Source organism: Folsomia candida, unplaced genomic scaffold, assembly GCF_002217175.1.
Source record: "Folsomia candida strain VU population unplaced genomic scaffold, ASM221717v1 Fcan01_Sc005, whole genome shotgun sequence".
In the NCBI taxonomy this organism is placed as follows: Eukaryota; Metazoa; Arthropoda; class Collembola; order Entomobryomorpha; family Isotomidae; genus Folsomia; species Folsomia candida.
The window spans coordinates 4,343,127-4,369,005 of NW_019091197.1; the positions used below are offsets into that span (position 1 = coordinate 4,343,127).

Below are 25,879 nucleotides of genomic sequence, written 5' to 3' on the forward strand. Positions count from 1 at the left end.
ATATTAACGTAACAAAGGAAGATGATAGAGAACAATTGATTTTTTTGAGGTGTTAAAACCTACCTGTTTCCAAATACTTCGTACAGATACAAATACAGTTTAACAGTCGCGTGACTCTGTAGAGTTTATGTACATATGTATTGTAGCTACTGGGGGAGTTTGTAATTATGATATTATTTATCAATTAACTTTGCAATGGGTTACTTACATGTACACTTAAAATTTATTTATAATCCAAAATATATCCAGTATATTATAACTTTTTACAGTTTTTACTACAATTATTATTTTGGTTAAGATTACACAAATTAATTCTGAAAAGTTACTACTTATCCATCTCCATAAATAAGCGATCATTAATTTTGTGTGATTCGGAGAATTGAAACAACATGCACGCTGTTGTTTTATCAAATTAAACAATGCAATTACGATTTCCGCAAAATTTCACACTCGTGACATTTACCCGCATCCATGCAGTTCATTATGTGCTCAGAAATAGGGTCATTCTAATTTCATGACTTATGACCAACCTTGTCCCTTGTCCCCATGTTGAATTAAGTCATTTAGAATTTAATGATATCGAGTTGTACTGTATGTACATCATAGATTTGCATAGAAGTCTATATGTATAAGTCTATCATGTACATACCTAAAGCATGCATGATATGTATGATCTGGAGTTCAAACGACACAAATACAACAACTACCCATATTTCACGTATCAGAATATCACGTGTCAAGTCCATAAATGTATGGAAAGTTCCAAGAGATGCCCAAACCATTGAAAACATGGAGGATTAGGAGGATGATTTGGGTCAGTGACCACGCTCAAATAAAAATTCAGTTTGCGAACCCTACAATGTAACTCCTTAAACTTGTAATAGTCGGGTATGCCATCGGTAATGATAGGTAATAAGACAAGTCGGTTGGAATCTAAATGATAAGGAAGAGATAAGTTTATTTACATATATATCTTTCACGCGAATTTTGCAGTATATCGAATGTACGTACCTGCATATGTACATAGAAATGCCGACAGATTAACACTCACGGAAGTGAGCAGTGTGAGTATATCAGTAAAGGTAACCAGATAAAAAATGTCCGTATGCCAATTTTTTTCTGCTTAATAGTACTTAATACACAATTTATAAATAATACAGCGCTTCTTATATAACAATTAGTTGTATAGTTGCAAAAAATTCATTCATTTGTTTCCTCTTTCTATCATAAGTTTGAATAAGTATGATTAGTTAAATATTCTCCTAAGGTTAAATGATACTTATAAGTTTAAATTATAAATTTTATTTGCGCCAATTTATGTCAGACACACAATTTTCTCCTTGACGTGAATAGCCTGTTATCCTTAATTTGAAATGGCAATGTCGGAACATCCCCGAAAAGTTTCTTGATTACCACAGCCTACTGCATACGATCCGTCTTCGCATTCGCCCCATGAGTTACCTGAGTAAATAATTAACAACATATTTATGTGCATAGATTGAATGCGAATTGTGTGTGCAGTGTTCATTGAAGCAAAAACTAGCATTTTTGCTTAATTGTTTTTGCTTGATTTAAAACTTATTTTAAATATTTAAATCACTACTCAATTGCTTCTATGCATATCGTAATATACTAGATTTATTGTATGCTGATGGGTGGTGAAAGGGTAAAAACAAAGACAAAAAAACAGATCAATGCCAAAAAAGCAAAGTAACATTGCAGAACTTTTACTTTAGTTATTTGCTTTTTACCGAACACTGTCCTCACGATTTTTTAACATTTATCTGTATAAAGCAATTCATAGTTTTTGGCCACTAATAAGTCCCCAAGTTTTGTGAAATAATTTTACAAACTTTTACAAAGTAAAAAGACACCCTTGATCTGAGAAAGTTACAAAAATTTGTGAGCAAATTTTCGCTGGAAATATTTGTAAAAGTTTGCAAGTTTGCGGGTTTAGCGGATTTTACAAAGATACCGCGTGAATTTCCTCATTGTAGATATTTTCAATTTATTGAGCACAATAACAAAAATAGTTACCCGTATGGTAGTGCCACTGGAGGACACAGTGTGTGCAAACGAGTCCACTTGGCAGTCTCGCTTTTACATGGTGCCACCCCAGCCCATTTGTCGGAATCGGGTAACGCGTCGGAATATTTGGAATTCCATTGCTCAATTCGAGCAAATTTTGGTTGAGACAAGCTTCATTTTCCGGACCATGGTTTCGGTCCATGTTACAAATTCGGAATTCAAAATAGCCCATGTGAGTGGCCGTTATTTCAACAGAGATTGTGATTTCCTAAAAAACAGTAGGAAATAGATATTGCGAACAGTTTTTAAAATTATTTGAATATTACAATTTTGAATTTTTCAGAAAAACAGGTACTATTTTTTAATTAAGCATAGTTATTAACGATACCTGTCCCTTTCTATACGTCTTTGTGATAATTCCTTGTCCATAGAGCCCCCCATGCTCGTTATCTCTTGGCCTCGTAGAATTATAGGGGTCTCCACATTCGCCACATTTTCCTCCGTTGTGTTGATATTGGAGCTGAAATTTCGATAAAGTTGTGTTCTAAAATTCTAAAATCCTATACCCTTTGGAAACACTTGGGAAAAATATTACAACAAATCCTCCACAAAATAGTTGATTGTCATCGTAATTTATTGGTGGGTTGTAGCTTTCATACTCGGCCAGTCTCCACAGCGAGGATCGGTTTGGTGGGTCCATCATTCTGCCATGACCGGACACTTGACCGTGTTGAAGTTGGAGAAGATACAAAGTTACGAGTAAAAGTGCCCGAGAAATTCCCATATTTTTTTAGATGCAATTTACGCAGTCAAAATGCAGGGAAATTTGGAAAAAAGCTGAAATTGGATGATGATGTGTAACCACAAGTCAGAGTATCGATTGGTAATTGACTCATTATTAGATTTGGAGTTTCCTTTATTGCAGTTGAACTTGACAGGTTAACGGATGGGGTGAGAGATTAAATAATTGGTGGGGTAGCTGATCAATCAAAATTGGAATGATGGTATTATGAAATGAACTTTTTCTGCGATATTTGATAATAGATTGTGATTGATTAGACAGTGTGAACAGGTTAATCGTAGAAAAAAGTGTTGAGTAATAAATCAAGTACATAATCCGATCTATTTATTTGTGTAATAAAAGTAATTAATTATAATTAGTCATCAAGCTGGATAAGCTTAAATAGATAATTCATATAGCATGTATACAAGATCCTATTAATTAAGTTATTAATACGAAAAAATTAGTTGAATCAGTAAATGTAAGTCGGCTGGAAGATGGTAAGTGTTCTCTGAAGCAAAAAACTGCATGACGTTCTGATTTGAAATCGTTGCTTTACTGTAACAGTAAGTAAAATTGGAGCGTATATTGTACGCGTCTAGGTGGCGAAAACGTGGACAAATGTATACATGCTTAAAGAAAAAGCATTTTAAAAACCAGATACAAAGGTAATTATTACATAACTTTTCATTGAACACTACTTGACCGGGGTAAACGGAGATGGAATTCAAGACTTACAACTCGTGTGATAAGGTTGTCCGTTTTGATATCGCAATTTGGAATTTGTGATTAATGCAGAGTGATGGATGGAGTTATTAAAGTGGTTGAATTCGTCGAAAATTGTCAGGAAATAGATAGTTACATGAATAAATCTATAAGTCGAAAAAATGTGCTTATGAGAATTACATGTGTAAATGTACATAAATATGCACATACTTACAGTCCGTTTATTTACCATACGACCCTCGACGTCACGACTGCAATGCTATTAGTAATGAGAGTGATGACGTCGAGGATCGTATGGCTAAAAAAACAGGAGTATCTATGTACATGCATATCTATATATGTATGTAAGTATGCACATAGTATTTAACACGAATGCATGAAATTTCGGAATTGTGGATTGCCCACTAAAACATCGAATGTATTTTGATGAAGTATGCAAAACTTTCTTGATCATAGAAATGCAAAAAAACTAAGTTACTTATTTAGCATGAACAAAATTAAGTATGTATGGCTTTTAAAAGCATGGCAAATATTTTTATGACAATTTCACCTTTATCAAGTCAATCACTTGAAAGCACTTGTATGTGCATTGGACTGATATGGCAATTGATTTTATAAAATCAATCACATTATCAAATCCATGAAATCCATCATCAATTTGCTATCATACATACAAATTTACTTATTTGCAACATTGGACCCAATTATATTTATTTATCAATCACGTTCATGCAATCAACATTCGAAATAATCACAATTTCTGGTTTTACCAAATTGGCTAATCTTACCCAGATTATGTACAAAACTATAGTTACAGTTATTGCGTTCATCCCCCCAAGGGACCATGCCCATTAGGAGTTAAAGTAGAAGTGAGAAAAATCTGTCAAATAGTTGACTACTGTGGGTAATATAGATCTGATCTCATTGGGTCATTGCGCAGAATATTGTATGTAAATACGTTAATATTAACGCGCTGCACAATGATCCCATGAAATTTGGTATATGGGTTGGACTAAATTTCGAAAATGGGAGTTGTGGGGGGCCATACAGTCACGGGGCCACGGTGATGACTGTGATGACGTCAACGGTCACAAAAGCCAAATTTTTTTATTTCGACCGTTTCAAACGTAGCTTGGGCGTGGACTTCTAAAATCGCCCTCATTTAGACGCGTGATGACCTCGTGGACGGGGCCATAGTTGGGAAAATGGCGGTGTGCCGAAAGGACAATTCCGTGTTTTGATGGCTTATTTCTTGTCCCTTATATGAAACATGTTTCGTTTTATGATAATCGCAAATTTAGAAAATTCTGTAAATTATCATCTGTATACTGACAATCAATTGAGTCCAGAAATCAAACTGAATTCTATTCCTAATAACGAAATTTGAAAGAAATTTCATTAACAATCAGTAATTAAGCAAACAAGCCTTATGACGCCATTTACATAAATGCATGCATGCAAGTTAGTTATCATATGTACACAATTAATACTTGCACGACAATTGGAAGTAATAATTATGCGTTGCTAATACTAATACTTCTTAGGACCGGGTGCATATTTTTTCGGTTTCTGTAGTCAGTTTTCGTACAATTATGTCGATATTTTTCTCTTCCTTATGCATACACATACACATAAACAATTGTGTATTTATTTCTTCGATAATTCCTTATCTATTTGTTTATGCATGCGGACAGATGTAACCTTCCTAACCAATCTAAGCTTCAAATATATGGCAGGATACCAGACAATAACATCATAACCTTATAAGTACAATATTGTCCTAGGTTTTATTCATGAAGGTGCAAGGTGCAAACATACCTACACAAGCGTAATTTCATAAAAGACAAATGGTTTTTTGGGGTAGAAACCAGTATAAAACAGAGGCACACGTACGTAGATTTCATTTCATTATTCGATCGACGTCTGAAGTCTGAAGATTCTAAAATCGGTAAGTATAATTCCAACTGAATAAACTAATCAAATTTACAAAATCTATCGATTTAAGATTAAAGGTCATATTTAGATAAAGTAAGGGCTGGGTTTCTGAAGAATTTTGACCAATATTTATAAATAAATACCCCATGTTAAGTATAAATAACTAACCATATTGGCCCTCTTGACCCCTTTACTCAATCACATGCTTTATGTTTGACCTCTTTTTTATCACATTATAAATTCGTATGCACTTCAACAGATTGCATCTCACGATGGCGTCATACCTCGTCCCGAGTATCCTCGCCGTCTTCACCGTCCTAACTTCCGGGTCATTCTCTTTTCCTGACGTGGCGCATCTTCGTGCCGACACGACCTTGTACACATTTCACCCTCACGGACGGGGCTCCTGTCTTAGCAAAGGCCCTGAACCGGGAACCCTTCTCATCTTCCCCTGCACGCCACAAGCCGGGTTGAAATTTATCGTAAATGACGATAAGACCTTGCAGGTCAACAACTCCAGTCCCGCCCTTTGTTTGGAAGAAGGATCGAACAATGCTGTCTCCTTGGCGACGTGTGATGGCAAAAAGGAGTCGCAACATTGGACCAGAGATTGTGGTGTGTCGAACTTTATATGTTTTATAAGAACGGCGTCGGACAAGTGTTTGAAGGTGGATGAGGAAAATTACTCCGATGTGAAAGTGGGTTCCTGCACGAGGGATGATTTCTGGTCAATTAGAAGTTCGGATGGCTTCTTGGCCGGTATTAGTGCAGTAATTCCGCAATAATTTTGGTGGGTTTGAGGTATTGAGTGGTAATTTTAATTAAATGATGGCAAACAATTTTGTAAGTATTTTTGTCAAAGTGAAAACAAATTTTGCATTTATTTAAATTCATTTAAATTCATAAAAAAACTAAAGCGCTAATTATAATAATTATGAAGCTTATTAGTTCTGAAACTAGCTAATAATTTATTTAATGAAGTATGTAATGCAATTTTGTATGAATTACGAAATGATTAACATTGAATGGGTAAATAAAAGATCTTAAAAGCACCCAAAACCAAAATTGATGGCAAGTGTAGAATAAAAAGTGAAAGAAATTAGTGCAATAATTTACGACACAATGAGTACTCGATCTGAAAGATTTTAATTTCAGGAAAGAAGGCAGTGCATGTAAGAAATACGCACAAACTTACGGCTCCGAAAGAATTATTGATCAGCAGCATCTCGTTACGACCAGTGAAAATTAAAATACTCAGAAATATTAGGAATATTTAGAAATATTAATTATTTATTTAACATGCAGATGCACGAAAGATATTGTTTCATCATACATATGTATGTTTATGTAAATATCTAAATATGCACTTGCATTCATGTATGGAAAATCAGATTCACTCAACAATTATAGCAAATTAAATACAAAATGTGCATACTAATTGGGTGAAATGTAGTCACATTATCAATATACAAAACATATGTATGTACATTTAATAATTAAACCAAATCAAATATTCAGACGATTTTATTCATCTCTACTTGTGGATCGCAAACTTGCTGCATTTTTGGAGTTCCGACAGTTAATAAAGGTCAATGGCGTTAAGTAGAATTTTTTTAAATTTCGAAATTTACAATTTTATAATATAAACGTAACATTGCCAACATTAACCTGAACTTGCCCATGATCTTGCCCAAACTTGACCACCATTTATCCCGACAGAGCTAAAGCTGGAACCTGATCCAGCATAATTAAAAACATTGCCTGCGAAGTCTGCGTGTCCGCTAGTCCTGTAGTTGTTATTTCCGCTGTAACTTCTGTAATTAATATCATTCTGACTCCCAAATGAATTTGCGGTCGTGACAATCCACTCATGAAACTTGGCAATGTTCATGAATTTGGTTGGCACATTAGTAGCCTTGCATTCAGTGCTGTCCACCATGCTGACAGTCCCATATAAAACACCGTTGCAAATTAGAGGCCCTAAGATATAAGAAGAATTTGATTTGAGTTAACAAGTGGTTTATATATAAATACGGGGTGATTTAAATGTCACGCTACCATGGAAAATTTTCCACTGTGAAAAATTCGTAAATTTCCATTACGTAGTTTCAAAAAATTTTCCTCTGAAATTCAATATTTTGAGAATTTTGTCATCAATTTTGATATTAGAGTTGAATAACCATCACAAATCCTCTTAAATAATGGAGATTTATGGACCTTTCCCGCTGCAAAATTTTCCATTGTAGCGTGACATTTAAACCACCCTGTATATACCTAAAACTAGTCTGTCTGTACAAAAAAGACTATTTACAAATGAATAATTAAAATAAATCTTACCACCAGAATCTCCAATGCAAGCATTTGTCCCAAGATCACCAGCACAAACCATGGTTAAAGAATCAAATGAATTATATTCATTTTCGCACACGGAAGGATCGCGGATATTGACAATGACTTCTTTTAAATTAGTCGCACCAGAATTTGCCCTGAAATTTATCAAATTACACTAGTTTGTACTCCCATAGTCTGTTTTGAGGTAATTACATACGTAGAATATATATATATGAATTTAGCTATTCAAATCGCAAAAAACCATGTACATTGTAGTTCTTCGGACGATTCTATAATTTAAACTACATTTTCCCTAAGGATGAATATTGTCTACTTTTAGCTAGAGCTCAAATTAATTTTAAACTATTTTTTTCCAAACGGCTTATTTGTACAACTAGCAAACAATAGTTTAATAAGTGTAGCCTTACGAGGTATAGCCAAATCCAGATAAAAAACATGTTCCTGCAATTCACAATTAATTTGCTAAGGCATTTACATTTTTAGCAAATTTTTACTAAGAAAATATGTAAAAATTATAAGTTTGTTAGAAATGTTATAATTTTTCTTAAACATTCATCCGCACATACATATGTACACATATAAATATGTATACACAGTGGAATTATTGGTGCATGTTACCTCATTTGCATATTTTGACGCAGAGACATAACCTTTATTTAACGTGGAAAGTCTATCTGTATCGCCGAAAATGAGATTTATGCAAATGAGGTGACAAATAAGTCCACAGTATATTGTGCAAATGTATGTATGTGTACATACACACTGTTAGAAATTTGGTATACTTACTAAAATATGTAAGTAGGTATTGATTTCTGTTTTAAATATGTTACCGGTTCATATTAAAATTATACCGGTAGATGAAAATTTGCTATGCATGTGAGAAAATGAGTAATTAACACGCCGTGTTAATTATTATAAATACCTGTCGAAAAATATAGTCCACTCGGAGCCAATTTAACTGATCCAATTTTGTCGTTAAACCTAAACGGTGTTGATAATCGAATAAGTGCAATGTCATTTCGACCGTATTTGACATAATTCGGAGCGAGCTTGTAACCCGATGCTGATCTTGCTTCGCCTTGAAAGGGGACCACGGACCCAGCCCAGACACGAATGCCGTTCACCGGCCGGTCCTTGACGCTAAATTTAAGAAATTATTGAAATATATTACCCTGTTTATTAAGGGGTGAAAGCCCTTTATAAGATCGTTATGTCCGTCTGTCTGTCCGTCCGTCCGTCCGTCCGTCTGTCTGTCCGTAGCTCCCATAACTTTTGAACGAAAAGACATAGACACTTGAAATTTTGAACGTAAACTCCTAACGTCAATAGAGAGGACGAGTTCGAAGATGGGCACTGTAGGTCACACCCATCAAGGTCAAAAGGTCATGAAATGTCATTTAAAGGTCAAATTGCATACATGCATCAATTTGAATTGAAATACGGATAACACACTTCTTTCACCCCTTGGTTACATTCGTTGTGACGGTTTATTTAAGTTTTAAATATATTGAAGAATGTACCAATGCGCCGCTGTAATTATAGTGTACTCATCGTAGATTACTCCTCCACAGTAATAGTCGTCAGCATGTTTTAAAATAACTTGAAAAGGGATGTGCCCAGATTGTACGTAAAGTCCGGCACCGGTGGCACCTGAAATTGTACACTAACTTATATTTACTTGTTCCTGATAAATCCATAATTTAAGAATTACATTGAATCTTTTCTAAATGGGGTAGGACAATTAGAAGGAAAGGTAAAATCTGGAAGTCTAGAAACTTCAACATTTTCGATATATGATGGTATGCTCTTTTAGAAAACCTTGCGAGCAGTAATAAGTCCTAACTGGTCCAATTTATACATTCGTTACAAATATGTAGATCTTCATAAAATAACTTACGTGCTAATCGCAATAATTATCAAACCGCGATGATTATAAATTTACATGACTAAATCATATTTCATGAGGAGTCCAGTACTGAGTATGCATGCAATTTTCCGGAATTAAGAAGTGATTAATATGGAATGAATAAATAAAGCGAAAATACATTGAAGTGTGGACGTAAAATGATCGCATAACAAGTACAAATATGCATATTTACATGTGAAGAATTGTACGTATTTATTTAGAAGAGTAAATAAGTATAAGTGAAAGATAGTGGTGCAATAAGTAAGTCAATTAGCGTCCCCCCTGTAACTACTGATTTGTGTAAGAAATATACAATTTGGAGGGTCATACTGTTTAGCGGCACCGAACAATGACAATTCTCAGAAATATTTGTTCTTTAACGATTGATAAAATTCATTCAAACCTAAACGCCGAGGCACAAAAAATAATGATTTGCTTGCATATGTACATAAATCCTAATTTGAGACAGGAAAAATAAAAATTAGACCCAAGTAAAGAAGAATATGGATGCATACTTATGTACGGCGAACTAATCCTCATGACAAAAGATGCGTTAACTATTTACCTAATTGAACCCGATTAAATACTTATTAGGAATTTTACTCGTTGAGAGAAAATTCGGATCAGTTTAACTAAATTTTACTTTAGTGTACTTGTTTAATTACTCAAATATCATAATGCGTACTATTATGTACGTACATATGTATTTATCTAGTCATGATTGAAATTGAGTTTTTAAAGCTATAATTCTTTTCAACCTTATTTATTCTCACAAATTTTAATTTTACAAAATTTAAAAAAATGTAATACCTCTGTTGTACATAGGGCTTCCCACAAGACGGGACAAGACAAGATTATACGTCTTGTCTCGTCTTGTTACAATCTGCGGGACGAAATATCAAGACAAGACGGGACGACAAGCCGTCCCGTCTTGTCTTGCGTCCCGTCTTGCCCGTCGCGTACAAGACGGGACAACACGGGACGCACACGTTTTAAATGGGTTGAATTTTAAATCCTTTCGCAAAATTTAAATTCGATACAGGAAGCATGATGCAAATTGTTTATACTAACTACAGAATTATTTAACCAAGGTTTCGGCTGGTAAAAATCACATTACACTGGGAAATTGAAAAAGCCCTTTGCCATCCCTAAAACGGAAAACTTCAGTCTTAATTTGATCGGAAACTGCTTGTTTGGAAATTTATTTTCTCTAAACTTGACTTCATGTTCGCATTGTACATAAAATTCTAAGTTCAAAATTCTATTTCATGATAACGAATTAGATAAAAGCTATCCGAAAAATATTCCATGATTCGTTTCGATCGAATTTCCAGTATAAGGGAATTACAATTTCCCTCAAGTTATAGTTTATTGAACACATATTGCCGTAACATCAGCTTTTAAATTCAATTTTGACAAATTCCGAGACGAAAGTATCATATTTAAATCATCGCAAGACGTCCCGTCTTGCCGAGACAAGACGGGACAAGACATTGTTTGTCCCGTCCCGTGTCCCGTCTTGCTTGCCAACACGCGGGACGTAAATTTCCATCTTGTCCCGTCTTGTTATCCCGTCTTGTGGGAAGCCCTAGTTGTACATATATAGCTCCTTTAGTATGGACATACATTGTACATGAACATGTCAATGTACATACGTACATAAATATATCATGGTGCAATAGGTTGCTCCATATGTGTATATGTACATAAATACACACTTGCATGGTTCTAAATCTATCAATTGCTCAGGAAGTGAATTTATTAATTATGTACATATGTTGAAATTAATTCTGTCCATAAATTTGAATAAATGATAATTTATGAAAACATGACACATTTTAAAATTTTATTGCCAATTAATTCATGGACCAACTGTCCCTATACAAATGTTTGAAAATTAATTAGATCCACACTTTTCTACGAATTATGTAAACTAATAAATCCTTCTGTGCTTATGCCATAGCCTTGGCCACGTTGATCCTGCCATAACCATATGCATTATTCGGGTACTTTTGGTTCGTACTGCCACTGCATTTCAAGTCCCCACTGGCCACTGTAGGTTTGTCGGTCGTGCTGGTCAACTTTTGGTAAATCTGCTTATAGGTGATACTTGGATTTGCCGCTTTCATCAAAGCCACTGCGCCAGCGACCTATCAGAGCATTTTGGTTAGTTAATTATTTATTTGGACATATTTTAAATTCAGGTAGTAAAGCTTTTTACATGAGGCGTTGCCATGGATGTTCCGCTCAAGCTTTGATAAGAACCGTCCGGCCAGGCGGACAAGACATTCTGTCCAGGTGCGGCTACTTCCGGTTTAATCGTTTTGGTTCCTTTCAATGGACCACGACTGCTAAATTTCGCCATGATATCGTTGCTTTGTTGTGTGGCGCCGACACTGATCAAGTTTGGCTGATCTCCTGGAGAGTTGGCAGTTCCGCAATTTGGTCCAGAATTTCCGATCGCGAAAACTGGAACGATACCGGCCTGTTGCCAAGCAGTGATTTCGTCATTATACCATTTGCCGGCCTGGCCACCGCCCCAGGAATTGGAAACCACGACGGGTTTCTCTTCGAGGTCAAGGATCCATTGGGCACACTCGGATAACATGACTTCTGTCCCGCCATCGTTTCCGAGACCTTTGCAAGCAACCCATCTCGCGTCGGGGGCAACACCTGAAAATAATATGCGAATTTGAGGTAGATATTTTTCTTAAATTGAAACATGAGCTGAGTACCAATGCCATTAGTTTGTCCGCAAATTGTCCCCATCGTGTGGGTCCCGTGACCTCCATCATCATAAGGTTCGTCCTCAGTGTGACCGCCATAACTGGACGAAAACGAATACCATAAATTTCAAACCTGAATAATCCCTTCTGAAATTTTAAACGATTCCTCTTACGCATCATGAAACTTTCCAGCATAATTTCCTGACAGCGCTTCATGGTCGGCTGCTACTCCAGTGTCGATATTGGCGACCAGGACGCCATCGCCTTTCGTCCTGTCCCACACGGAGCAAGCCCCGATTCTCTGAACGCCCCATTGAGCGTCGCCCGATCTGCGGGAGAAGCTTGAATTGTCACCTCGTTCCACGGGGTTGACTAGATTGACGCGGAAGGGTTCGCGAATCTCGAACACGCCAGGAAGCGCGGAAAGCGCGTTGATAACAGGAGCACCGACGCCCTTCATGGAAATCTTGTTGGCGACCCAGAAAGGTTGCGTGTCCTTGACGCCAAGGCTTTGGAGGGCGTTGAGAAACGGGGCTTGGGATGCCGAGGTCATCTGCTTCATCAGACCGGTCATGAAGTTGGTCTTATCGTTGCCCGAGAGTAGCGACATCATTGGATTGGACAGGACGGAGGACATGATGGATGGCATGGAGAGCACGGCGTCGGCCTTGCCGTTCGCTTTGAGCTTCTCCATAAGGCCGGAAGTTACATCGCCGGCGTGGATATTGGTAGTGACCGCGAGGGTCAGGAGGACCGTTATAGGAAAGTACGACATGGTTAGGGTGCGCGGATAGAATGAGAATAGGATGGAGAGGGTGGGATCATTTTATTGGGATGGGAGATGCAATTAAAATTTTGGAGACAGATGGGATTCTGAAAAATGGGACGATGTTGCGGTTTTCAAAGTGGCAATTGTTTCATGAGTAATTAGAGAAATGTATTATGCTGGGATGGCAGAAATTGACGACGTGCGGAAAAGTAGTAGTTTCAAACGTACATAAATAGGTAACCCAATTAAGAAATTTATTGCTGACGCAGGCGGGGCTAATCGTGTGGTAAGCAAAGATGTCCATTTACGTATTTATTTATGTACATACATATCTAAACACATACGGACTTATTAAATATTTGTGTAAATTTACGTACCGACAATCTACTTATGCAGGTTGAAAAAAAGTTTGTTACATTTTCCTGGAATCTAAATAGAATGCGGTTACATATTTAAAAGATAGCGTACATAACCATATAAGTATGTACCTAAATATATACCAATGTATGTATATGGTACATGCACTACCAACGGCGTCCTCAGACGTGTATTGTTGGGTATATAGTAATCATACATTGACATACGAAAGTATTTACACACCTAATTCTAATTAACTACATCATTACCACTGTTACTCTGTGAATGGAATATAATAGCAAATTGTTCATTACAAGTTTTAATTTCAATACTGTCAGTTAATACGATTATACAAAAATATTTTTAGAAAACCCGTCTGTATTAATAAACACTCATCACATTAGTCTAATGAATAGATTGGACAATGAATTTTACATACATTCACACATGCCAAAATGATTTCCAAAACTCAAACGATTTAAGATACATACTTATAACGTTTAAAATTATCCCTTGACTAATTTTTAATCTCCTCACTCCCATGAACCTTGCTCACATGAGTTTTGAGCACGTGTCCTTGAGTGTAAGCCTTATCGCACAATTTACACTTAAATGGTCTCTCTCCCGTATGGGTGATTTGATGATCCTTTAAACCCTTCAGGCATGAAAAACCCCTCCCACAAACGTCACATATTAAATCTTTTACCCCATTATGAATCTTCATGTGATTCTTGTAAGACGCCATGGTAGACAATTCTTTTCCACAAACTTCGCACGTTTTGGCCCCTCTCCGCTTATGTCGCATGCGCACATGACTGCCTAACGCCAGCCTCGTTGGGAACTCTTTATCACAAGATTCCCACTGACAGGGAAACGATTCGATACCCTGATCCTTGTGTGCTTGCTTTTCATGCATGATTCTCGCCTGGTATTTGGTAAACCTTTCCTCACAATAATTGCACTTAAAGACGGGTTCCTTATGCTCCGAGCCCAAATGGTGTAATTTGTCGTTTAGGCTGGAGAAGCGTTTCGGGCATCCGTCGACCCCACAAGGCACGATTTCTTCGCCTGAATGTTTCCCCGATAAGTGCAGATTTAGCTCGACTTTCGTCTTGAAAACGGCTTTCTTACAAACCAGGCAAGAATACGAACCCAACCCCTCTTTATGAAGTAGAGAATGTGTGGCAAGATGAGTCTCATCCAAATGGGCGGAGTTACACCTCCCACAAATCCACGTTAAGAGGGTGGGATGTTCTGCCCTTTGATGGGTCGAGAGCTTGCCTTGACTCGAAAATGTGGCCTCGCAAAGAGAACACGAATACTTTATTGGTTTCCGGTTGATCCCGTTGACTGCGTGGGCTTTCTCGGTGTGCTGATCTAATTGGTCTTGTCGTTGGAATCTGGTGTCACAAATTTGGCAAAAAAATGGTAGAGTGCCATCCAGCTTGGTATGGTTTTCCACGTGGCGTTCGTACAGTTCAGAAATTGCAAACTTTTTTTCGCAGAAGGTACAACACAAGGATTTTTCATTTTGTAGCCTCTCGTGCTTCTTTAAGAGGTGATTGAGCCAGTGACCATTGGTGGAGAAAGTGCCAGTGCAGTAGCGACAGGTAAACTTTTCAATGTTTCCGTGGACACGATCAATGTGGTCCTGGCGTCGACGGCGACCATGACCTCCGCGAAATAGTTTATTGCAAATTGGGCAGGGTAGTGGTGCACGTGGAGTCTTTGGGGGCTGCATGGTGTTAATGGAACCTATAAATAAATGAGTACGATAAATAATTAAGTTTTAGCAGTACATATTTATTAAGAGGATGATGAATTATCTACTTCTCATCCGTTTCATTGGAGGAGGGTCAAAAGTATGCAGAACAAATGAGTCCCCCTCCTCGTCATCTTTGGGGTCAGGTTCCACTTCAATTTTGCAAAAGAATTCTTCAGCCTCGGATTCGCACTCCTCCTCCTCCTTGATTTGAGTGATTTGAGCGAGATTTCGTATCGACTTGGCTTCTAAATAAAAATAGGAATAAATGATTGTTCTTTACTAACAATATTAAGCAATCTTGCTTAATTTTGCACTTGTGAAAAAAAAATTGGCATGTCATGTCATTTCGCATCTTGCGTAATGATTTGAATATGTACCAGCTATAGAATTAATTAGTCTGACCCATTACATACATAATCCTCACCTTTCTCAATTTTGTTCTTAATCTGATCAACAATTTTGCCTTGTTTGTTTATTAAGCGATTTAATTCAGAAATTAATTCACAACAGTGGTAACAATTATTCCAAGTTTGTATTTGGTCAGTTTGTTGGGGTGAATTTTTTAGAAAAACGTTGTTTTTTCTTAGCAGTTGACAAATCGTTTGAGAATATTCAACTTTTAGTGGGACAATTAACTTGTCTGACACACCGCAAATGTAACAACTGAGATTTAGGGAATTATCCATTTTTATTTACTTTTTAAGAATGATGATTCCAAAAACAGGTGACTTGTGACTTGAGAATGGGGTTTATTTGTCTGCCGCTCGCTTGGAATCTCGCACAAAGTCTTTGTCTCTGCGTTTAAAAGTATGTAAACTATGTTTCTTACACTGTAATTTTTGTTTTTAAATGAAGGTACGTTTTTTATATCCTATATATTTTTTAGAATGGTATGCAATACATAAAAGATGTGATATCTTATCTTGATAAGTTAATGCGTTATATGAAAGTAATGCATGCATTTAATTAAATCAGGAAAGACTGAGCGAATTGAGGCCCGATTTCTGGCCACGAATTTTTATTTACGGGTACAATGTGACAATCGTAAATTAATTAGTAAATACGCACAAGAAATTAAATTTTATATTATCTTATCAGCCAGATTAATTAAATCTTAATTGAGTTGTATGATTTTGGTAGCCAATCTGTCATACATACATACGTAAATATTTACATTATGTAAGTATTTATCGTTCATCACTCATTTAAATAACAAAGACGAAAGTAAATTTTTATTTTCAAGATTAGATTGCGCTAGTCAATTGGATTTCATTTAATCGTTTTAACCATCGGTTTGTCCAGCTCAAAACAAAAAGTTCATTTATATAGCAGTCTGAATACTCCAATGGAATCCTGCATCACAATCCTCCACGACGGCCCTGACTCCAATTTTCTTATCCTCTTGAAGACATTGCTTCGTTGAACTCTTCACAAAGCAGACGGCTTTATCCAGGTTGCAACTATGGAACCATTTTTGTCTTTCGATGCTGGAGTCGCAAGTTTTCAGATGTGCTGTATTTGCCCCTTCCTTTAGCTCTAGACAGGTCGAGGTTCCAAAGGCTTGGAGGGTATTGTCCGTATTCAGCTGCCATTTTTGAGTTGACCGCCCATCACACTGCCACACACCAACTGGTTCTGCTTGTGTTAGACAACCTTTGATCAAGCTAGAAGTTCCACCACTTTTTATAGTGACCAAGGAATCAGAATTGTATTTTTGACTTCGAGATGCTAGAGGGGAGACGAGGACGATGATGAGACAAAGTATCTTGCTGGCTGCCATGGTCACGGTTTTACTATAGTTTGCATTATTTAAATTTGCTTTGAATAGAAATGTAGCTATTCTAAAATGATTATGCATAACTAGTAATTAACTTGGAATAACTTACCGTTAGATTTCTGGCAGTACTGGGGACAAGAATTCTGAAATCTAAAATAGTGGGCACTATAATTTTTGTACGTGATCACGTGCAAATTGCATGGTGCAATTATTTATACGCGAATCGAATTTGGAGATAATTTATTTAATTACGGCATTGTTCATTGATAAGTGCCATGTAAGTAAATTCTGACAGCTATTATACTATGTACATATACAAATTAGCATAAATATAATATAAATCTTATAAACTTACATGCATACATAACTTAATGGATAACTATATGTGTAAGTATTATTAGACCATATGGTACCTGAAATTGAATATTTCGTTTATGTACAGACACATATTTATGATATGAATATATTGCTATAAATGAGTCAGTACACATAATTTCGAAAAACCCTGATTTTTGCTAAAAATTTATTCAGAAATTCCGGCACAGGGAAAAAACGCGCATTCAAGAAAATGCAAAAATATGGATCCACGTACATTTCTGTGCGTTAACAATTTAAAATTAGTCGGGTCAAAATTAGAGTAAACTACTTCAAACCTACGCATTGTAGGTAGTAAATATGCAATTATGCATGCAATTATAAAAATAGGTACCAACTTCTTAACAGGAAATAAAATTTTATCATAGGTCTGTATCTGATCAAACAAGTAAGAGACAAGGAAGACCTTAGTATGCTAAAGTCCATATGTATGTGAAAACTACATAATCCAATTAAGACAGAAATATCACTTCTACACTCTAACAAATTGGATTTGGGAAAATTGATATGATACATTCCATGATTAAACCCTTCCCTTTTGGTGGGAGGTTGCTTATCGTAATAGACTAATCTATGTATGTATGTAGCTACTGAGCTTAATAAAATGGAATAATCCATCATCTTGTAAACAATCATTAAACGGAAAGGTCTCAATTTCCTTAATTGATCCGAAATTGATTAACAAACATGTCTCTTCTCTAATAACCAGTAATATCTGCTCTCCACGCAATTTCCGCAAGTCATCAGTATTGCATATTTCTTTCAGTAAGGAAGGAAGAGCACACTATTGCACATACCTGCAGTTTTTAATTACTTACATAATTCTCATACAAAATTTCCATTCAATATGCCCCAAAGAATTCGTACTAACGACTTGAAGCCCACTGAAATGGCATTTTTTCGGAAATATCCAACCGTGATTTGGCCAAATCCCCGAATAACCAGATCGGAAAGGGTCCCACAATTTGCACAATGGCCGACAGACCCTGACCGCTGTCTCTGTTGGTGCATAAAACCCATATTTACCCTGTGTCAGATAATTGGCATCGTTCCGGCACAATTTGTCCACACCAAAGAACAAGTGTTTCAGGCATCGTCATCTCCGCCATTGATGTTAAGCGAGCAAATTGCATACGTTGCGGTCAATATTGGGACTTTGGAGGCAAGAAATGACGGATCAACTCATATCTATCATATGGAACCTGACGACTCGAAATCCTTGGAGAATAGCACACCGCCAGAAACGGCACATCCCTGTCAATGCGCATTGTCCGTAAAATTTCTGAGCGTCCCATCGCTAATCAACGTGATCGTGATGGCGCATTTCATCACGATCACAATTTGGTTCTTTATAAATGCAACTACCATACTGAAAATATATTTTAATGGGACGGATCTCTACACATTTGGACTTCAAGTAGAGCTGCTTTACCTTCAAGCGAGTGGCATACTCATGAATGCGCTATTAAGCAGGAGAAAGTTGCAAAGGGTTTGGGCCCTTATCCAGCGTGTCTATCAAGACAGGATTTATATGAGTAAGCCATTTTTTTAAGTTTTTTAAGCTAGATATTTGAAAAATATATTTTCTTGCAGCCCCGTTAAAGTCTCGGATTTATGAAAATTTTGGTATTTTGAGAAGAGTCAACTTTCTCCTTGTCGGAGTAACATGTTCATCGGGGATTCTTTATGCCACCTATTTTTTGTACTTCGTCTTCCGCTGGTGTTTTCTTGGTGATGGGTCAGCAATTTCGGAAATGAGGAAAGGCGGTGGGACCGGAAGTGACCAGGATTTGTTGAAAACGAAGCCACCATGCCCTTTTTCTGATGGTTTTCTAGTTTTTCAGAAAGTTTCGTATGCCTCCTTAACATTGTACAATATGGGATTTGCTTCACTCTTTTCTGGATTTTGTACAATAGTTTGGTTACTTCATAAACATATTGGAGCAGATTTAAGGGACCTGATGGCCCCGAGCAGTACGAAGGACATGACCCGGTACCAAATTCAAGACTAAAATTGCTTGTGACTCGGACAGGTGATTAATTTTCGTGTAATTTCAGATTGACAGTGTCCAAACTGGCGACGACACGGGCAGATCAACTAGAACATTTAAGAATTTCTCATGAAACTCTGTGCAGAATTTCCCGCTTGATTGGGGATTGTTTCGGAATGTCTGTCCTTATCGTATGCCTATCCAGTCTGCTATCCATCACTTGTGCCATTTACACGGGAGCTCTTCGCATGGGAATTTTCAACGTCAAGCGAGAAAGCAAATTCAGCACGGTGACTGGATTCTATGCATTATCCACTATCCATGGCTTTATTGCCGTGTTTGTCTTAATGCTGATTCTAGTGTCGGGTCAAATTGTAGAAAATGCGGTGAGACTTGTGAAGATATTTGTAAATAGTTATTGAAAAAGTGCAATTTTGATTTAAGAATTTATGAAATTCAGGCGTACGAACCTGCCGAAATAATTGGAAAGGCTTCACATCTACATCTCACGGTCGAGGAGAAACATCAAGTACATTCCACATAAGTAATATCTGTCTTAGGGTCTTAAATAAGTTTTACGGTTGTTTTATTGTTTGGTTAGGTTTCAATTTTTCTGCAAAAAGTCGGGACTTTATCAACCGGTATAAGAGCTTGCGGTGTGACGAAGATAGGGCTGTCCTTTCTGGCTGCAGCTGTCACAAATGTGACAACCTATATCTTGGTCATCTTGCAGTTTCGTTTGGGTGTGGAACCGCAAGTGGAAGCTGAGGAGCAACATTAGCCATAAACATATAGGACATCCTTCCGTTTTGAAGTACTGCCACGTCTTGTTCGAGTTTCGTCAAGCGACGGTTTTGTAGTTTTGGAAAACTTGGAGACTTTCATCTTCATTTCTCTTGAATTCTGTAATTAAAAAAAAATGCTTTACGCTTGCTTATTTATATGCAGCCCTTGAAATTGCGTCTCAAAAAAAATAATCCAAGCAAAAAATACAGTATAGGCAGAAAGTCTTTCCACCCTCATACTTTTTGCACTTAAAGCGTTATATTGCTCGAGAGGCTTTATCGAATGAACTGCAATTTTGCACAATTACTTACCTCGATGTAAGGTTTTCGAAACCATACTTTGGATAATGGGGTGGCACAACGAACGACACGGTGTAATTATATCCAAAATCCCAACTGGAAAAAAGTCTTTCCACCCTATGACTTATTTACACTTCTAGTGTAATTCCTGACAAACATCGTCCAAAATCGTTCTGGACCCACTTCATAGTTCATAATTCTTTGAAAAAATACATTTGTATAACGCTGCACGAATTTTTTGTTATCAATATTAGCTCATGTGGCCTGAAAAACGTCTTAGCACAGGGTTGGGGCAAAAGGTCGTAACATTATATGATAATGGGGTTAGACATCGAAGAGTCTTTGATAAACTGCTTTTGAGGAAGTAAACGCTTACCGAAATAGTCCAGAAGTGCAAACAAATTGGGATAGTGGCGAACTAGCAAGCTTCTAGACGGCTAGGGACTTCGACCCCAAGACTCTATCACGCCATTCTCGCCACAATTCAGAGAAACCCTCTGCTACTGCAGTAAAAATCAACTGGAAATGAGGAAAGAATATTACCTTCAAATTGTTGTGCAAATTATAAAGAATAGGATCGAGGAACCTGGATTTGAATTCCCAGCGGCGCGGAAATAGCAGCATCTCTGCTAGGCCCATATGGCTAAGCATTTTAAATTGGCTAACAAGCATCATAATTGGTCCTTTCAAGACAGGAAACGCTCAATATGGAGAGACAAGGTCAATATCAACCTGTTTGGTTCAGATGGGATTACTTGGATCTGGACACGACAAGAAAATACACACAAATCTGAGTACTGTATTCAAACCATTAAGCATAGGGGTGGAAATCGAAAGGTTTGGGCGTGTAAGTCCTGGAAGGGCGTCGAATATTTTTATAAAATCAAAGGAATCATGGAGTCCAACTACTATTGCTACATTTTGATTCGAATTTGATGATGAGGAAAGGAAATTACGATCGGGGAATAATGTTATTTCCAAATAGAATTGTGATCTTAAGCGCACATCGAAATTATTTACGAGTTGTTTGATAACAGAGAAGATTTCATTGTTGGATTGATGTCCACAACTACCGGACATATATGTTAGTAAACATTTACGGTCATTTATCAAGCCCAAAATTGCTTAGCACAAACCATCAACCCAGAAAAAGCGGCATGACGCCGCCAAATTTGAATTGGATAATTTGTACACCCCTTTCACCAGCCCATTTGCTAAGTGGACACCAAGACGTGTCCTTGCCTTCCAAAAGGATCTAGGAGGACATTCCAAATACTAATTTGACTGCTATATTACAAACAAAAATTTCCAGCAAATGTTGCATTAAGCTTTAATCAGGGTGGAAAGACTTTTTTCCTGCAGGAATTTTCGATATAATTACACAGTGGCGTTCCTTGTGCCACCCTATTATCCAAAGTATGGTTTCGAAAACCTTACATCGTGGTAAGTAATTGTGCAAAATTGCAGTTCATTCGATAAAGCCTCTCGAGCAATATAACGCTTTAGGTGCAAAAAGTATGAGGGTGGAAAGACTTTCTGCCTATACTGTAATCTCCACTAATTAAAGTCGCACATTCCAACTAACCTAGGACATGCCTTACTTATGTACGTTTTAGTCGGTTTTAGTATAACCAGTTTACCATCCTTTCTCTTTCTTATATCATATGTATGCACTTAAATAAATATCCGTGCCTGTATATTAATTACATTACATTATCCATTAAACTTGACGTTTCGCCATCAGTGAAATTCAGCAACCTGCATGTAGGATTTTGGAAATTGTTCTTTTTAATAATGACCATAGCTCAATTGCTTGGAGAGTGTAACAACTTTTTCTGGGTAGTGGCGGACAACTTTTTATAAATGCTCGCCGGTTTTTACCACCTTATTTTGGAAAGGTAAGAGAAATAGAGTTCTCGGATTTTGGTTGATGGATGTACATATGTATTTGCTACACGGCTACGGTCATTTCGAATTTGGAGCAAACTGATATCCTTTGGATATATGCGTATGCAAAATTCCGGATACTGATTAAGCACCCCATATTTATGAGTATGTATACGTACAAGCTTTCCACCATTGACTAAGCTATCTAATAAAACAACTTTTGCCCAAATTTGTATTTAAAATGTTTTTTTGAAAAAGTGAAGTGAAATGTAATTATCTACCTGCATACTGTACATGCTATACATAAATAGATGAAGAAACCCACTCTCTAAAAATGAAATTAAACGTTAAAAATTTATTTCCACATATTCCGATTATCTATGTGCAGCTAATAAACCGCTTTTCCATGTAATAAAACGATAGACAAGTATATAGGAGTTTAGCCGAATTTAACAAGCAATGCACATTGTGTTATATATATTACGACCATTTAGTTAGAATATATTAATCACCACAACTTAATACATGGAAAAAAGTAATTTCAGCATAAAAATATATTTAACATTTAGTTCAATTCATAGTCATTCTGTCAACAATAACAAATTCGTTTAACACTTTAATATCCTCCAAGCAACGTTTTGATTTCGTTGTCAAGTCGTGACTCAAGCCCAATAATTGTTCACAAAGGGAAATGAACTCTTCCCAAACGCGTAGTTTTTCCTCAAAATTGTCCAATTTTCCCACTGTTGCTCTAATTAACCAATATCTCGTTTCCAAGGTTCGTATGTGACGACTCCCCAAATTTTTAGAGTTAACTTGAACCGCATAATCCAAGTCTGGAAACGCTTCTTGAAATTTATTTTCTTCCACTAGACAAATTGCCCTGTTTATTCGTATCTCCCGCAATAATGATACGCTAGATTCGTCAGGACTGCCATGTTTTAGTTTGTCAATTAGTTCGTCATAATGTTGGATGGCATCTTTGTAATGTTTTAATCTCATAAAACCTTCCGTAATTTTCGCACAAAAATTAACAGCTTTGAAATTGAGTTCAGAGCCCAGGACGAATTGAAACATGTGACTTATTAAGTCTATCGCTTGAATGGATAACCCCTTATCAATTAACAAATTTAAGATAACGGTTACGGTTTTCTGCAGCCCGTAGATCTGATCTGCAGTAATGGGTGTAAAAAAATCTTTAAAATTTTGTGCCGCAATTTCCCCCTCATTCTGATGAATATCGGAGATAACCGAATTTAGCATCATTACATCCATGATATAATTATCGGTAGTGAAATACTCCCTGAACAATTTGATACTCGAATTCGCGAGATCAGAAGCGTCAGAAAACATTGAAAGTTGAATCAACTTGTTGAACAAAAAGTGCGGAAATTCTGAATATGTTGTGACCAAGGATGCCCTGGATTTGCATTCCTGCCAAAGTTTCAGCCCTAAATTAACACACCCCTTAGATGAAATTATAGAAAAGTCTAAGGCACGAAGCAAATTTGAGTAAAGTTTATCTTCTTTTGAAATTTCGGTATTTTTATTAAATTCATGTCTCAGCCTGTATCGCATTACCCCGGGAAGTAGGGGGTGTCCTATAATTTGCCCGTTATGCAGTTTGATGAATGAATACCGTTCCAAAAGCTGTAAAGCCTGTTGAAACATATATGACCCCAAACAATCGTCAGACATTATTACCTTGACAAAGGGAATGATGTCGGACTCATCATCCACCCGGGTAATTTTAAGTAATCCGAAAATCTGCAAAATTGCATAGCCTATTTTCCCATGAAGACCGTAGTTTGTTTCAATATTTTGCAATGCGTTATCCCACATGGTTAGTGTGGTCTTTTGATAGCTTTCCAATTCCAATGGATCACTTAACAGTGAAACATTTCTGTTTTTCAAGTACTCCTCGAGAAAATGGGATAATCCGTAACTTTTGCCTTGCAGTGAGGACACTTGTTCGTTTAAAATGTAGCAAACGGCTTGTTGGATGGTGAGGGGATGTCCGCCGAAGGCATCGCGGACTTGCTTAATTTCCTCGGGGGATTGGGGGGCACGGAGCGTTAGATTTAGATAGGTTTCCGTCTCTGGTAAATTCCACCCGGACAAATGGATGGAGCCATTGGATTTATTACTTGGGACTAAGTTTCTTAACTGCGTGGTAATAATTGTGAAACAATTTAAGCGGTCGGATAGCGTTTTGGTAAAATTGATAAGCCAGGAAGGCATTTCGCTGATATCATCGATAACAAGAACCGGATTTGTATGGTTATTGTTAGTAATCAATTCATTCGAATTTTGAATATCGGGAAAATCTTTAGACTTGTTTTGGGTAAATTTCGCATAAATTTTGTCCATAATTTTTTGCTTGGATTCTTCATTTTCAAATTCTTGTTGGGATGGGTAAAGCCAGCAAATGTTGGAAACAACGGTATAAGTTGCCACGAATTTTTTTACCAGCTCTGTCTTGCCTACACCCCCAAGGCCGGAGATGAGCACAGTCTGAATTTCTGTCCGAGGTTTGAACAAGTTGTTTAATTGGTTTAGTTCTTTCTCTCTTCCGACAAAGAATGGCGTTGGTCCAAGGTGGGGCAAATTGGGAAATTGTGGTTGGAGTTCCATGGACTTGATAGAGATTTCTTAAATATTGACCTGGAACAATGGGCACAATTATATAGGTTAAATAATTTTAGTAATTTGCTTACACACTTACAATTCCACTTCAAAAATCTGACGATTTTGATATTCAATGAATTATGTAGATGTATAAACTATGCAGGCTCAAAGTTGATTGTGGTGATGAAATAGGGAGGAAATGGTTTAGCGTGGGAGCAACAAATATTTGCAATATGTTTTTACTTAATGTTTGCATATCGTTTGATAACCCCATTTCATTTCTGCGCAATAAGCGGTTTCCGTTAGTATAAAACAGGTTGGAGGTTAGTGCCTCCAGAAAATACAACATGCGTTTAACTAACAAGGGACACTCACGACCTGTCGTTTGAGTCCAGGGTACCCACTATGTTTTTTAGAATCTACTAGGACCCCAGCTGAAGGATTCATTTTTATTTCCGTGTAAAACTCATATTTGGCGCCATGGCGTGGCGCCAAATTCGCCAAATTTGATGGTTTTTCATTTTAAAACCGCCATAACTTTTGAAATCCTGGACGGATTTTCAAAATTTTTGGCAAAAATCATGACAAGGAGTTCAACTTTGGTATTCTATGAAATTTTTTCCAAAATTATCACTTTTAACTTTTCACAAAATTTCGAAATTTCGGGTTCGTCGAAAAAATGCTAAAATTATCTCAAAAATTAGAAATTTTGTATTTTTATTTTTTTCTCAAAAATTTCGACTTTTCTGATCATTTTAAGCTTAAAACTTGAAAATCCGACATAAACTGCA

General features: G+C 36.8%; 6 protein-coding genes across 9 annotated transcripts; 1 reads left to right on the forward strand and 5 right to left on the reverse strand.

Moving 5' to 3' along the window:
- Nucleotides 1-306: 306 nt before the first annotated feature.
- LOC110849886 lies at nucleotides 307-2,911 on the reverse strand. Of its 2 annotated transcripts, XR_002547888.2 has the most exons (5): nucleotides 2,624-2,911; nucleotides 2,417-2,548; nucleotides 2,038-2,296; nucleotides 1,012-1,461; nucleotides 307-933 (listed from the first exon to the last, which is right to left on the reverse strand). XR_002547888.2 is itself a non-coding variant. In XM_022097357.2 (4 exons), the coding sequence occupies exons 1-4, from the start codon at nucleotides 2,810-2,812 to the stop codon at nucleotides 1,364-1,366; spliced, it is 678 nt and encodes a 225-aa protein (XP_021953049.1). In that variant the 5' UTR covers nucleotides 2,813-2,911; the 3' UTR covers nucleotides 939-1,363. The 2 variants fall into 2 exon arrangements, 1 of the variants encoding a protein (XP_021953049.1); XM_022097357.2 differs by lacking the exon at nucleotides 307-933 and having other exon boundaries at nucleotides 939-1,461.
- Nucleotides 2,912-5,324: 2,413 nt separating this feature from the next.
- On the forward strand, nucleotides 5,325-6,585 carry LOC110849805. The gene is made up of 2 exons (XM_022097259.2): nucleotides 5,325-5,483; nucleotides 5,730-6,585. Exon 2 carries the CDS (start codon nucleotides 5,743-5,745, stop codon nucleotides 6,253-6,255), a length of 513 nt encoding a protein of 170 aa, XP_021952951.1. The 5' UTR covers nucleotides 5,325-5,483; nucleotides 5,730-5,742; the 3' UTR covers nucleotides 6,256-6,585.
- A 373-nt stretch (nucleotides 6,586-6,958) lies between these two features.
- On the reverse strand, nucleotides 6,959-9,652 carry LOC110850022 (trypsin alpha). Its single transcript, XM_022097510.2, has 6 exons — nucleotides 9,534-9,652; nucleotides 9,343-9,472; nucleotides 8,745-8,962; nucleotides 8,230-8,263; nucleotides 7,808-7,956; nucleotides 6,959-7,450 (listed from the first exon to the last, which is right to left on the reverse strand). The coding sequence occupies exons 1-6, from the start codon at nucleotides 9,604-9,606 to the stop codon at nucleotides 7,134-7,136; spliced, it is 921 nt and encodes a 306-aa protein (XP_021953202.1). The 5' UTR covers nucleotides 9,607-9,652; the 3' UTR covers nucleotides 6,959-7,133.
- A 1,893-nt stretch (nucleotides 9,653-11,545) lies between these two features.
- On the reverse strand, nucleotides 11,546-13,245 carry LOC110849674 (bacillopeptidase F). Its single transcript, XM_022097107.2, has 4 exons — nucleotides 12,628-13,245; nucleotides 12,464-12,555; nucleotides 11,950-12,401; nucleotides 11,546-11,878 (listed from the first exon to the last, which is right to left on the reverse strand). Exons 1-4 carry the CDS (start codon nucleotides 13,227-13,229, stop codon nucleotides 11,681-11,683), a joined length of 1,344 nt encoding a protein of 447 aa, XP_021952799.1. The 5' UTR covers nucleotides 13,230-13,245; the 3' UTR covers nucleotides 11,546-11,680.
- Nucleotides 13,246-13,456: 211 nt separating this feature from the next.
- On the reverse strand, nucleotides 13,457-16,100 carry LOC110849630 (zinc finger protein 2 homolog). Of its 2 annotated transcripts, none has more exons than XM_035852151.1 (3): nucleotides 15,770-16,100; nucleotides 15,411-15,587; nucleotides 13,457-15,335 (listed from the first exon to the last, which is right to left on the reverse strand). In XM_035852151.1, the coding sequence occupies exons 1-3, from the start codon at nucleotides 16,029-16,031 to the stop codon at nucleotides 14,098-14,100; spliced, it is 1,677 nt and encodes a 558-aa protein (XP_035708044.1). In that variant the 5' UTR covers nucleotides 16,032-16,100; the 3' UTR covers nucleotides 13,457-14,097. The 2 variants fall into 2 exon arrangements, with proteins under 2 accessions (XP_035708044.1, XP_021952749.1); XM_022097057.2 differs by having other exon boundaries at nucleotides 15,411-15,590.
- A 224-nt stretch (nucleotides 16,101-16,324) lies between these two features.
- LOC110850028 lies at nucleotides 16,325-25,378 on the reverse strand. Of its 2 annotated transcripts, XM_035851937.1 has the most exons (5): nucleotides 25,186-25,378; nucleotides 24,165-25,124; nucleotides 19,959-20,391; nucleotides 17,232-19,844; nucleotides 16,325-17,138 (listed from the first exon to the last, which is right to left on the reverse strand). In XM_035851937.1, exons 2-3 carry the CDS (start codon nucleotides 25,092-25,094, stop codon nucleotides 20,266-20,268), a joined length of 1,056 nt encoding a protein of 351 aa, XP_035707830.1. In that variant the 5' UTR covers nucleotides 25,095-25,124; nucleotides 25,186-25,378; the 3' UTR covers nucleotides 16,325-17,138; nucleotides 17,232-19,844; nucleotides 19,959-20,265. The 2 variants fall into 2 exon arrangements, with proteins under 2 accessions (XP_035707830.1, XP_035707829.1); XM_035851936.1 differs by lacking the exons at nucleotides 16,325-17,138; nucleotides 17,232-19,844; nucleotides 19,959-20,391 and having other exon boundaries at nucleotides 22,796-25,124; nucleotides 25,186-25,349.
- Nucleotides 25,379-25,879: the final 501 nt, after the last annotated feature.

Coding starts and splice junctions, on each gene's coding strand:
- LOC110849886 (XM_022097357.2), bottom strand. CDS start 2,812: ATGGGAATTTCTCGGGCACTTTTACTCGTAACTTTGTATCTTCTCCAA. Junction 2,549..2,623: donor TATTTTGTGGAGGATTTGTT/GTAATATTTTTC, acceptor TCGAAATTTCAG/CTCCAATATCAACACAACGG. Junction 1,462..2,037: donor CCAGTGGCACTACCATACGG/GTAACTATTTTT, acceptor TTATTTACTCAG/GTAACTCATGGGGCGAATGC.
- LOC110850022 (XM_022097510.2), bottom strand. CDS start 9,606: ATGTTGAAGTTTCTAGACTTCCAGATTTTACCTTTCCTTCTAATTGTC. Junction 8,963..9,342: donor ATAATTACAGCGGCGCATTG/GTACATTCTTCA, acceptor TCTTAAATTTAG/CGTCAAGGACCGGCCGGTGA. Junction 7,957..8,229: donor TCTGGATTTGGCTATACCTC/GTAAGGCTACAC, acceptor GATAAATTTCAG/GGCAAATTCTGGTGCGACTA.
- LOC110849630 (XM_022097057.2), bottom strand. CDS start 16,031: ATGGATAATTCCCTAAATCTCAGTTGTTACATTTGCGGTGTGTCAGAC. Junction 15,591..15,769: donor TAAGAACAAAATTGAGAAAG/GTGAGGATTATG, acceptor ATTTTTATTTAG/AAGCCAAGTCGATACGAAAT. Junction 15,336..15,410: donor TCCAATGAAACGGATGAGAA/GTAGATAATTCA, acceptor ATTTATTTATAG/GTTCCATTAACACCATGCAG.
- LOC110849805 (XM_022097259.2), top strand. CDS start 5,743: ATGGCGTCATACCTCGTCCCGAGTATCCTCGCCGTCTTCACCGTCCTA.
- LOC110850028 (XM_035851936.1), bottom strand. CDS start 25,094: ATGGAACTCCAACCACAATTTCCCAATTTGCCCCACCTTGGACCAACG.
- LOC110849674 (XM_022097107.2), bottom strand. CDS start 13,229: ATGTCGTACTTTCCTATAACGGTCCTCCTGACCCTCGCGGTCACTACC. Junction 12,556..12,627: donor GCTGGAAAGTTTCATGATGC/GTAAGAGGAATC, acceptor GTTTTCGTCCAG/TTATGGCGGTCACACTGAGG. Junction 11,879..11,949: donor CATCCATGGCAACGCCTCAT/GTAAAAAGCTTT, acceptor ATGCTCTGATAG/GTCGCTGGCGCAGTGGCTTT.